Below are 12,562 nucleotides of genomic sequence, written 5' to 3'. Positions count from 1 at the left end.
CTAGTACATAATGTTTAATGGCTTCATAGAAGTCATTTTAATGTGTGATCGCCTCTGAACCCTGTCATTTATGGGACAATCTTTCTTCATTCATTAATGTGCTTTCAGCAGGGTATGAAGGGGGATGAAATTTTCCCCTAGTCTTTCCTGCCCTCCCCTCCCCACAGAAAGGAGTTGGTCTCAAAGGCGATAAGGGCCAAAGAAGGGAGCAACTCCATACTCTGCCAGGAGAAGGACCTTGGAGACGAAATTCATCCACTTAAGAATTATTTACCAGTCTGAGTCTGACAGAGCCTCTAACTTCACTTCCAATACATAGCCAGGCAGTGACAGCAGGGCTTTTACACCCATTCTCTGTTGTTTTCACAATCATCAGATAAGGGACAAATTATTCTATTTTACCAAAGACAGAATTGAGGCTCAGAAAAGATAAACTACTTATTCCCGGGATTGACTAGACTCTTCATTTGGAAAGCCTCTGGAAGTCAGGCACCCTGTCTTGAACGCTGATTTTTCTCCACTACACCTGGCGGACAGCTCTGCACATGGTGGGCGCTCAATGTTGGCTCCGCGCTCCAGACCTGGGAGCATAAGCACCAGAGGGCGCCCACGAGTTCGTCCGCCAACCCGCCGCCCCCGGGGCCCATGCCGGACCTCAGGCCTGGGTGCGGTTCTTCCGCGCCAAGCAGCTAGCGCGCCCCAAGCGAGAACTGGGAGCAGGGGGAGCCCCATGATCTCCGTCCGCCCCGCCCCCCTCCTCCTCAGAGTTCGGCGGCGCCGAGCCGATGGGTGCGGAACAACGACACGACATCCTGTTTTTGGGGCCCGCAGCTCCGCCTGCGCCTCTGCTGATCGTGTCTTTCCCCGGGGTGCTGACGCCAGCTCCGCTTTCCCCAGTCTCCCCACCCTCCCCAGGGGTCTGGGGCCTTCCCACTGCTGAATCACCACCATCCCGCACTCCCCTGAGGCTCAGGGTAGGGGTGGGGACTGCCCCAGGCTGACCCATTATAGTTATACTCCCGCCAGCCTCGGCCACCGCTGGATCCCTGGCTTGGCTGAAGGCGCCAGGCCTAGGGTGCCTTTTCACCATTTCCCCGAAGGTTGGTGGGGATGAGACTCAGGGGAAGAGAACGAATGCCTAGCGCCTAGCTTAGGAACCCTGCGGGGACGGGGTAACCAGAAGGCGGGGAGACCTGACCTTGAGAGGCCTGACCTGAAGGGTCTCAGGGGAACAGGCTGGGGACTGAGGCAAGTGGGAAGCCCAAGACTAAGTCGGGCGCGAAGGCCGAGGACACTCGGGTGCAAGGGTGAGGGGGAACGCGCCCGCGGACTTCCTGGTCGCGCCCCGCCCCAGCCTGGCCCGCCCCCGCGCCCCGCCCCGGCCCACCGGCCCGCCCCCCCCACTTCCTCCGGCCTCCCGCTCTCACTTCCTTCTCGAGCCCGGAGCCGCTGCCGCCGCCCCCAGATCCCCCGCTGCGGGGAGGGCACCAGGTGAGGCCCAGCCTGGGCCGGCGGGCCAGGGTCCTGGGGAGGGGAGCCTGGACCGGCCGGGACCTCGCGCGGGCGCGGGCTCTAGAAGTTTGCCTGCGGGAGGCCGCCGGCGGGAGGTTCTAGGCTCACTCCAAGTTGGGCGGGCGCGGCCAGACGGGCGGGGCGAGGACCCAGCCACTTGGAGTCGGTGGCGGTTCGGTGAGGGTGGGTTTCCAGCGGCGATGCCGGCTTGCAGAAGCCGCAAGAGACCCCTGAGGTCGGAGAGTCTCTGGCTCCGCGACAGAAGATTTTGAAGTGGCAAAGGTTGGAGCCGGGAGTTGGGATTCAGAGGTGGTGTGTCCTCAAAAGTTGTGGGGACTGTTCAGAAGTGTGAGGGGAGAGGGTCTCTGGGACGGAGAAGGCGCTCCCTCTGCTCTGGCAGTTGTGACATTTGTAAGGCTGAGATGGGGGCGGTGTATGGGGCCTCTGAAGCCCGACACTGCTGGGAAAGAGCTTTCTCCCTGGAAGATCCGATGCCAGTTCAGACTCACTCTGAGAATGCAGCCTAGGGGGTCCCCTGCACTCAGGACGACCCTGCCCTCAGCTGCAGCTCCGCTGGCCCCATTCCTTTTCTGTTTTTCCAAACCCCAACCTCTCCATCCCTGGAGCTAAGCAACAGGTTCTTATTGTAGTAAGCAAACATGTGCTGTGCCTAGTTCACCTAAACGTAGCCTTGCACTTTTGGGGATAAACTAAGGAAGGAAAGGGCCTGCTCTAGTCCTGTGACTGGAGGTGGCAGAACTCATTCAGGACTGATAGTCACTGACAAGTTATAGGGCTCTGGCCTTAAGGAATGATTGGGAATCATCTCCTAGGCTTTTCCCTCCTTAGTTCCCAAATTCTACATATACTCTCTTCCTGCACCCTTTCTTTAGGGCCTACCCACTTTCATCCTCTTCAGTCTCTTCCCCTACACACACAGACATGCCAAGGCCCAGACCTTACTCTTAGCATGTCCCTCTGTTCATCTTGGTTTCCTACAGACTCCCTCTTTACTTTTCTTCCCAACTTCTGGCAGCCACACCTTTCACCTCCCTCTTTGCTCTTGATCTCTCAGCCTCACCTTCTGTCTGTCTCCTTCCCTTTCAGCTACTTATCTCCAGCTTCAGGATCAGGAACTACTGTAGAAAATTAGGCAAGTTTGAGAGACTTTCAAACCTCCCTGTCTTGGAGAGGCAGGCTGTAGTCTCCCAATGATAGAGATGATTAAAAGGGCTAGAAATCTGTGTGTGTGCACACATACAAGTGCCTGTGTTTCTACATCTTTATCTTGGCAACAAAATAACTGCCTTCACCCTTGTGAGCCCAGAGCAGAAGCCAGCAGAATAGAATGAAGGGAACCTGCAGTGGGTGACATTGTGGTTAGGCAGGAGGAAGCAGTCTATAGCAGTCAGGGGAGGGTGACACAGGAATAAGACTGGTGAGAGAGGCCATGGGAAATCAAAATCACCCCAACCCTGGGGTGCTCTACCAATAGGCCAAGCCTGGCAACTGAGGGATGACCTAAACTTTGACTTTCAGTACTTACTGGTTCCAACACCAACCAATGGGGAGAATGGGACAAACCATCTAGTGTGAGGGAAGAAAAGGGAGGGGGCAAAGGCAGGATTCTGGAGAGAAGACTGCAGCTGGTTTAACTTCAGTCTTGTTTTTTTATTTCAAATCAAGAAAAGAAGGATGTAAGGCAGAGCTATCTGCTCCCTCTTCACTGCTGTCCAGGCTGGGTACCCATGGTCCTGGTCTGTGTCAGGATATTGGTAACCAGGAAGCCCTCTGGGGTTCTGCTAACCCTTTTTCCTTCAGGCATCTTTAATATTCCCCCTCTCACCTAGGACCCTCTTCTCTCACAGGAATTTCTTCCAATTCTGATTTTAGTCCCTCCTATTTCTAAAAGTGCTTGCCTCCATTCTTGAGCTCCTTCCGCAAGCCTTTGGGCTGCATGCTGAGAGATCTTTTTCTTTCTTCCTCCTCCAGTCTTCTGTGTTTATTAGAAATATCCTCTCTACTAGAAAAAAAAGAGAAGTGGAGAGGACCAAGTGCTACATTTTGGAGATCTCTCAAGCACAGCTATATTTAAGCACAGCTATCTTCATTCTCCATCTTGTCCTCTCCCATCTCACAGTTGTCCCTCTTCCATAAGTTGTTCTTTCCAGTCCGGCCCTTCTACCCACCTGTCTCTCTTACTCTCATTTCTGGGAGGTACAGAGGTTTGGTCCCAGGAAGAAATCCAAGGCTTAGGGAAGGATGTGCATACAAGGCACTTTCCTAGCATCACAGATCAATAAAAATCTCTAGAAGTCCTGATCCCTGGCCTGGAAAGCCAGTATTTGTTTTAGTATACTGCTTAACTAAGCAAAAACAGGATTGTGAGGGTAAAGATAGTATGGAAGAGACTCTCTTCCAGGCAAGATCTGGCCCCACTGAAAGTTTGAGCTAATTGCAAGAAAATCATGACTCGAAAAATATGACCAGGAAGTGAGGGATCTAAGTGGGAAAATACTATGAGGAAGGAAGTACAACTTAGGAAGTTACTATTGAGGTCATAGTTATAGAAGTATGAATGGTCAATGTTGTGATATGAAAAGAATTAGTGGTGTGACATTGTCATGGATCCTGGTTGGAAATCTGGGATTTAGATAGTTGTTTCTGGCAAGATCTTGGGGCAGATGAGATGGTTGGTATGAACTTTTAGGAGATTATGAGCAGAAGGATATGCAAGGTTGTGGCTATAGTGAGACAATTGGAAAGATATTAGGATGATGGTAGCTGGGGAACTGGGAATAAGAAGAGATTCCAGGCTCAAACTAGAGGCCCCTCTCTATATGTACATTGTTGATACATTAGAGATAAGGTTTGTAGGGGTCCGTGAGAAGAGTTAAGAAGGGAAACCAAAGACAAAGCCTAGGCCACCTCCCCAGATCAGACTGGTTTTCCTGTCCAGGGTCCAGCTTCCTCTTTTGTCCTCATCTCAATGGGGGAGGGCATCTCCCCAGGAACTAAGGGCAGAGGAGGAGCTTCTTAGCTAGGGCAGGGCTGGCTGGCCAGTAATGTTAGTGCTAAATCATAAACACTGCATGTTGGGCTAGGCATGAGGACCTGGAAACTTAGAAGCAAAAGTGACTCAGAAATATGTCAACCTGACTCCTTTGGACCATAGTAGGGCCATCCTAAATGAAGTCAGAGAGATTGTGGGACCCTTCAGTTTAGAGGAACAGTTCTGAACTTCTCTTTGTGGAACTAACATCAGGCTAGTGATTAGGAGACCCAAGTCCTTGTCCTGGATTTGCAGCCAACTCTCTGTCTAACCCTGATCAACTTAGTTTCTCTTGGCTCTATTTCGACATTAAGGAGTTGCATTATCAATACTTCCAAAGGGCACAGAGAATACTGATAGCTTGGAGACTCTCTCCCCTCCATGAAATTCCTAATTGCAGTGCCCCCACTCTGGCCACTCCTGTCCCCACCATCCTTGATATAATAGGCCTTCTCCAAAACACAAGGATTGCTATAAGTTAAGAGCTAAGAAAAAGGGAGAGTGTTGGGGATTTTGCCAGGGGCAGCAAGATTGGGGAGTACCCTGTCCCCACTCTGCCCCACTGATGGTGGAAAACTGATGCTAGAGTTTCCTCCCTGATGTTATTTTCCCTTGTGGAAACCCCCACAGGCCTTCAGTGAGACTGATGGGCCTGAGCAGCCCTGGGTTTCTCTCTGGGTATTTTCAGGTGGGGGAGGCAGGCTTGGGAGGATGGCACTTCTGTATAGCCTCGTGTGAAATGAGCAAAGGCAAAGGAAGTGCCACTTCACAGGTCTTTCATGGGGCTCAGGGGCTGCAGGGGTGCTGAGCCACTGCTAGGCGGGAGGAAGAAGCCAGTGTGTGAGCATTTCTCTATGCTGCTTGGTGTGGGAGGGAGCTCCCCCAGCCAGAGCTGTCTAAGCCCTGGGGTTCACCCTTTGTGGAACACCTTAGGTTCCAGGATAGTCAGGGAAAATGGGAAGGATGGAGACTTATGTAAGGGTCCTACAGCCTTCTTAGCAACAATTGTCCTGTTTCCTGTATCTAGCCCCTAGTGATGGCATCAAGTCTCTTCTTACCCTACCCTACCTGATGTCGTGCAGGATTCATGCAGAGGCTGAAGAATAGAGAATGGCGATAGCTTGAGAATCCTCCTGCATGGATTTTTTTTTTTTTTTTTAAGCCTGGGAACTAAGCTCTCTGTTCTTCCTTACTAGTGGGGAGAAGGGGAAGAAAGAGAGACTCAGCCCTTGGCCTGGTCCCAGCCCCACACTGACCTCATGTCTCCCCCTAGCCTCTTCCTCCCAGCCCAGCTGCAGCCAGCTGCACCCTGTGGGCCTCCTTGTATTACCTCTCTCCCCTCCCTTCAAAACAAATAAACAGGGGCTGGGGATGTGGCTGCCGAAAACTAAAATGTAAATAAAAATATTAAAAAATATTTTTAAAAAAATAAACAAACAGACTTACAGGCCTTTCCAACAGTTCCTCTACCCCTTGCCTATATTTGACCAAGGGTCTTTAGATATTCCGATCCAGTCCTTATCCTTTTGGATTTGGACAGGACATTTTTTCCTACCCATCTTCCTCAACCCCTCTGAGCTAGCTCTGTTTGCTTCACCCCCTTGCCCTTCCAGCCAGGGACAAAGCAATATAACTTGTGTATGTTACCCTAACTTCATGTTCCTCAGGGTGAGAAAGAAGTTGGCTACCTTTGTCCTGCATCCTTTGAGCACAGAGGCTCTCCTTGTTCCCAACATCAATGTCTGTGAATTGATGGGGTAGGAGGTGTGTGTCAGCCTGTAGCTTTTGCTCAGCCTTCTGCTGGATTTCAGCAAATAAATGAAATAGATTTCCCTCCCTATGAGGCATCAAGTTATTTCAGCAAAATAAAACAGTCAGTCAGTACTGGGAAAGGTAAGGCAGGAGAGGAGGTTGCTATAATCTAGAGAAACCGAGGAGCAGAACTGGGCTTTGATGGACAGGAAAATCTGAAGACGGTGAGCAGCATTCCAGGAAGAGGTACTCTTGTGTGCAGAGTCATTAAGGACAGATTGAGCCCATTCATTTATTTACTGACAGCCACTGTGCTGTGTTCAGCTCAGGGAGACAGAAATCAGCCAGGACCTTGCCCTCTAGGCCCTCTAACAAGAGATAAGATTCAGATCAGCCTGCATGTGATACAAGAATGAGAGAGACAGGGACCAGACTTTGGATAGGATAAGTCACTTGTGACTTGGGTAATTCACAAAAACTTTGCTGGAGGAGGTGGCAGAGTGCTTGGCTCCGTATCACTACTTTGTTTTGGGGAACAAAATATGGAGGCCACCTCGTAGAGGATCGTGGTAGTATGGCCAGAGCTGAGGGTTACGATGCCCAGAGATACATTAGAGTTAGAATGAGATTCAAGAGGGCTGCAAAGGAGAACCCCATGTTAGAGAGGCAGTCTAGAAAGCCCATTGCCTCTACACTTGCTCATTCTAGAGCCAATTCCTCCCCTCCCCCATCCCAGTTGGGACACTTCCCCCTGCTCTAACGGCCACAGAGATCTGGCAATCAGGCAAACATCAGTGCTTCCTTTTCCTCCCAGCTTCTGTGCCTGTCTGGGCCACACCCCAAGGCCAGGGCCTACTGGGTGCAGGCTGGGCTACAGGGAACACCCTCCTAGGGTTGGCCATGCATGAGTTATGCTCCCATGGACTCCCTGCTGGAACCAATTCAGGCAAATACTAGGGAGAGAGGTTTTTGCTTATTATCCTAGTCTTAGCTTTTGGGTGTCATTGCTCTCCAGTAAGATTTCAGCACTATGGTTTTGGCTGAGATGGGGCAATCCAATCCTGGTTTCTGGAGGGATCTATCCAGATCTCAGTAAAGAGGCAGGTGCAAACAGATCAAAATGCAGTAGTTGTACACTATTGTATATGCAGCCCTATATTCACAGCTTTTTTGCAGTTGAAAGAAGACCAGCCTCCAGCATTGGAGGGGCATTCATAGCTGAGTAATAACTTATGTATGACTGTTGGAAAAGGGGAATCACATGAGTCAAAGCAGGGTTAAAAGGGTTGGCCATTATATGGAAATTCAAAGATGAATTCAGTAGCCTCATGGGATGGTGAGATTTAAGCTAGTCCTTGAGGAGTCAGGAAGAATTTTTTTTTCCCCAGTACTGAGGATTAAACCTAGGGGTGCTTAACTACTGAGTCATATCCCCAGTCCTTTTTAAAATATTTTATTTAGAGACAGGGTCTGCTGAATTGCTAAGTGCTTTGCTAAATTGCTGAGGCTAGGATCGTTTTGAACTCATGATCCTCCTGCTTCAGCCTCCCAAGCTGCTGGGATTACAGGCATGTGCCACTGCACCCAGTTTAGGAGTCAGGAAGATTTGTGCAAGGGAAAGGGAATGGCAACAGGGGGAAAAAGAAGTTAAAAAGTTCAAAGGCAAGAATTATCCTGGTTTGTCTGCAGAAGTCACTGAAGACCTCTCAGGAATGAGGAGCTAGGAACTCACTTGGAAACTACCTACATTGTATACACATTGTATATTAGCGCACTTAATTCTTATAGTAACCCTATAAGGTTTATACTGTTGCTACTGCACTTAAAAGATAAAGAAATTAGGGGCTGGGGATGTGGCTCAAGCGGTAGCACGCTCGGCTGGCATGTGTGCGGCCCGGGTTTGATCCTCAGCACCACATACAAACAAAGATGTTGTATCCACTGATATGAAAAATAAATAGATATTTTTAAAAAATATAAAGAAATTGAAGCTTAGAGAGACAAATCTTTATATGTCTAGGGTCATATAAGATAAGAGGTAGAACTAGGCTTTAAACCCAGGTCTATATGCATCCAAAACTCCTTTCAGATTGTGAAGAACTCTGAATGACAAAATGAAGGACCAGGCATGACCTGAATTAAATTTGGAAAAGCCAGAACAAGTCCTTGTAGTTTAGCTAATACATACATCTACAAACATCTATTTATTTATTAAATGAAGATTTTTTTTAACGCCATTTAAAGTCAACCCTAACCCCAGGAGGGCTACTCTTGATTTAGCATCCTACAGCACTGACATCCCTTCTTTTTTGGCATACATTAGACCCTACCTTTTAGCATATGCACTCCTTAAATGGGCTAGGGGAACTTATTCAATCCAGTTCCGGCCAAAGGGTTTCTGAGAAAAGGGTTGTCCTGGGAGAGAGGATGAGGTTCTGAACTAAATGTGAATAGGGAAAATTGGGCTGCTGCCACCACTCAAACTTATGCATACTCAATGCTTCCTGCCTCTTGGGATGAAAGGCTTTGTTTCTGTTACCTCCTGTGTGTACAGTACATTACAGTTTACAGAGCAAGTTCATTATCATGCTTAGGATTCTCCATGCATCCTCCTGAGGCTGGGAGGTCAAATATTATCACTCCTGTTGTAGAGATGAAGAAACTGAGGCTCCAGGAAGGGAAGTCACTTATTTGCTCAAGGTCACATAGTTAGCTGGTTATGGGTAACTTGGAGACTATGTGATTCATTGAAGAAAACAGTCTTTTAGAGTACAAAACTGGGCTTGTGTCCTGGCTCCCATACTAACTGTGTGACATTGGGTTACTATAACTGCTCTGAGTTTGTTTCCTCTGTCAGTAGAACCAAGTGACATCGTACTGTATAAAGCCCATGTTAGGGCTTTTTATGAAGGGTCAAGGTGGTCAGATTTAGGTATCTGGTGCTCTTGGCCTTATACCACACCTTGTTTTGGATACTACCTCATTCATAATCCATTTCCGGTGTCAGTCATCTCCTTACTGGCCCGGAAGCTACCCTCTCCCTCCCTGCTCCTTTGAGGGTTGATTTACTGATTGTTGGTTGATAACTACATCCCTAGAGAGCCATTTGTACTTTCAGTCTCTTGGGGCTTATAACTGCTGGCCAGAGTTCCCTCCTTGCTTTCCTGCCTGGGCCAGCCCATTACTGGGCTTGTGGGAGAGAGTTCTCAAAGGCCATACCCACTCCCCTACTCTACGTGGAACTGGAAGATTACAGGCCCAGGAGTTCTGCTATAAAACGCCAGGGCCTCCAGATAATCCAGTGGGCACAAGTAGTAGCACCTACTCCTACTGCCTTTTGTCATAAGCATTTTTGGCTGTTTCCAGGAAAGGGAAACTGAGGCCCAGAAAGGGTAAGTGTCTCATGTTTGGTTGCAGTTAGTCAGGAGACCTAGGGCTAGAACTTAAGTCTCTGGACTTCCACTCTGAGATTCTCTCCCCTGCCCTAGAGGGCCCTTGGTTCCTTTCTTGACCCATTTTCTGAGGATTTCTACCTACATGTCCTGAGGCTAAGCAATATAGATACTCTGATGCAAATAAAATGGAAATACTGTCAGTGTTAACCAGAGAGGCAGCCTTATAAAAGTCAAACCATTTCTTTCCCAACTGGTCCCAGGGGAAACTGGCCTAAAAGAGAACTGGGACTAAGTCCTTTGTCCTTTTTCCAGCCCCCACACCACCAAAGTTCCTTTTCTACTTTGCAGTAGACAGACAGACAGACAGACACACAAACACACACACACACTCTGTCTGATTTTTGAGACTTTTGAACTGAGAGATCAAATGTTGGGATCCATATTTAGTAGACTCTGTAGTAGATCACTACAGTACTAGTGTATTGTACCCTCCTTTGTTTGTGCTGCCTTGGGAAAAATAAAAATAGCTGATATTTACTGACCAGGTACTATTCTAAATGCTTTACGATTTCTAAAATAGGCAAATGTGATGGCACCATACTTGTAATCCCAGTGACTGGGAGGCTGAGGCAGGGATATCACAAGTTCACGGTCAGCTTCAACAACTTATCGAGACCCTGTTTCAAAATAAAAAGGACTGGAGATGTGGCTTAGTGGTAGAGTGGCCCTGGGTTCAATTCCCAGTACTGGGAGGAGAATACATACACTCACATACACAAACATATATATATAAAACTCACATTAACCAATGACGTTATTATTTTATCCCCACTTTACGGATAAGAAAAAAAGGCATAGAGGGGCTAAGTGGTTTGTCCAGGGTCACAGCTAGAAAAGAGCAGAACCAGGATTTGACCTTAAATTATCCGAAGACCAGTGCTGATGTGTTTCCCATCACATTACGTTGCTTTTTTGTAACATGTTGCTGGATATTGCTCATTTGTATCTCTCTCTCTCTCTCGCTCTAATTGGGGCTAATGTCAGGTTGAGGAAGTAGGAGCTGGTTTCTGTGTGTAGGAGCAGGGGGGACACTGGTTAGCCTGTTGGGTCCACCTTGGCCTGGGTGAGCACATGAGAATACCTGGTGTTCCCAAGCAGAGTTGGGCAGGGCCCAAAACACATTTCTTGTGTTTTATTTAGAGACAGGGTCTCACTAAGTTGCTTAGGGCCTCACTAAGTTGCTGAGGTTGGCTTTGAACTTGCGATCTTCCTGTCTCAGCCTCCTGGGCCACTGGGATTAAAGGAATGTGCCACCACGCCGAGTCCTATGGTCTTCTTTAAGGGTCACAAGGGAGTCCTTTGTCTGAGGACAGATAAGGTGCCAAGGCAAAACTGGTGCAAGGGGGCAGGTGCAGCTTCCAAGCAGAATGCCATTCTTCTTCCCAACAGGTAGAAGCCTTCTTAACCAAGTGTCCCTCTCATTTCTCCATAGGTCACTGCATCCAGAGGGGCCCAGAAGAGGCAGGAGGCACTGCCTCCACTACTATAGCTTTATCCACAATGCAGAGCATCAAGTGTGTGGTGGTGGGCGATGGGGCTGTGGGCAAGACGTGCCTGCTCATCTGCTATACAACTAATGCCTTCCCCAAGGAGTACATCCCCACAGTGTTCGACAATTACAGTGCCCAGAGTGCAGTTGATGGGCGCACAGTGAACCTGAACCTGTGGGACACTGCGGGCCAGGAGGAATACGACCGCCTCCGCACACTCTCCTACCCTCAGACCAACGTCTTTGTCATCTGTTTCTCCATTGCCAGTCCACCCTCCTACGAGAATGTGAGGCACAAGTGGCATCCAGAGGTGTGCCACCACTGCCCTGATGTGCCCATCCTCCTGGTGGGCACTAAGAAGGACCTGAGATCTCAGCCTGATACCCTACGGCGCCTCAAGGAGCAGGGCCAAGCGCCCATCACACCTCAGCAAGGCCAGGCACTGGCCAAGCAGATCCATGCTGTGCGCTACCTCGAGTGCTCTGCCCTGCAGCAGGACGGCGTCAAGGAAGTGTTTGCTGAGGCTGTCCGGGCTGTGCTGAACCCCACGCCAATCAAGCGTGGGCGGTCCTGTATCCTCTTATGACCTTGGCCCTCAGCTTGGAGGCTGCCCCTGACCCCCCACCAGTTGTGCCTTGGCGCCTTGTCTGCCCCCAGCTGTGCCTTAAGGACTAATTCTGGCACCCCTTGCCAGGGGGCTCCCTGAATACCTTTTTTTTCCTTAAGGAGACCCATGGGAAATGGACTTTGGGTCCTACCCCACTCTGCTTGAGAACACCAGGTATTCTCATGAGCTCACCTGGGCCAAGGTTGACCCTCCCCAAGAGGCCAACCCAGTGTCTTCACCTCTCACATTTTCTGCTACTGACCAGTCATCCAGCTTTCCACAAAGTTGTTGCCTATTGTGGTGCCTCCTCTCAGGTTAGGGGCTATCAGCCATCTCTAACCTCTGCCCTTGCTGCTCTTGGAATTGTCCCCCAAGATGTCTTCTCCCTCCCCCAAGGAAGGAGCCACAGAATCCTGAGAAGATAAATGTGTCCTAACCTGCCCCCATGTGCCCAGGCCTTATGCATTTGCTGACTGACTCAGCCCCCATGCTCCTGGGGGCCTTTCCTACCCCCAACAGCATCAATAAAACCTCCTGTCTCCAGTGGCCCTGGCTCCTCCCTGTGTGCTGGGCATTAGGGGGTGGGCATGGACTAGGGCTCCCCAGAGACTGGGAGGCTTTTGTTTCCTTTAAGAGGGGACAGGAGACAATAGGCTTCATTGTGGTCCCCCACCCCGCCCCCCAATTTCCCTAA

General features: G+C 49.5%; 1 protein-coding gene across 2 annotated transcripts; it reads left to right on the top strand.

The window, feature by feature from the left end:
• Positions 1-1,022: 1,022 nt before the first annotated feature.
• Positions 1,023-12,411, top strand: Rhog (ras homolog family member G). Of its 2 annotated transcripts, none has more exons than XM_076844014.1 (2): positions 1,023-1,100; positions 11,204-12,411. In XM_076844014.1, the coding sequence occupies exon 2, from the start codon at positions 11,272-11,274 to the stop codon at positions 11,845-11,847; it is 576 nt and encodes a 191-aa protein (XP_076700129.1). In that variant the 5' UTR covers positions 1,023-1,100; positions 11,204-11,271; the 3' UTR covers positions 11,848-12,411. The 2 variants fall into 2 exon arrangements, with proteins under 2 accessions (XP_076700129.1, XP_076700128.1); XM_076844013.1 differs by lacking the exon at positions 1,023-1,100 and adding an exon at positions 1,410-1,491.
• Positions 12,412-12,562: the final 151 nt, after the last annotated feature.

Source organism: Callospermophilus lateralis, chromosome 2 (genome assembly GCF_048772815.1).
Source record: "Callospermophilus lateralis isolate mCalLat2 chromosome 2, mCalLat2.hap1, whole genome shotgun sequence".
Classification (NCBI taxonomy): Eukaryota; Metazoa; Chordata; class Mammalia; order Rodentia; family Sciuridae; genus Callospermophilus; species Callospermophilus lateralis.
Note: the sequence above shows the minus strand (reverse complement) of the source record. Positions and strands in the feature narration are given on the sequence as shown.

Excerpts from the sequence above, each read along its gene's own strand:
- Rhog (XM_076844014.1), top strand. The coding sequence starts at position 11,272 with ATGCAGAGCATCAAGTGTGTGGTGGTGGGCGATGGGGCTGTGGGCAAG.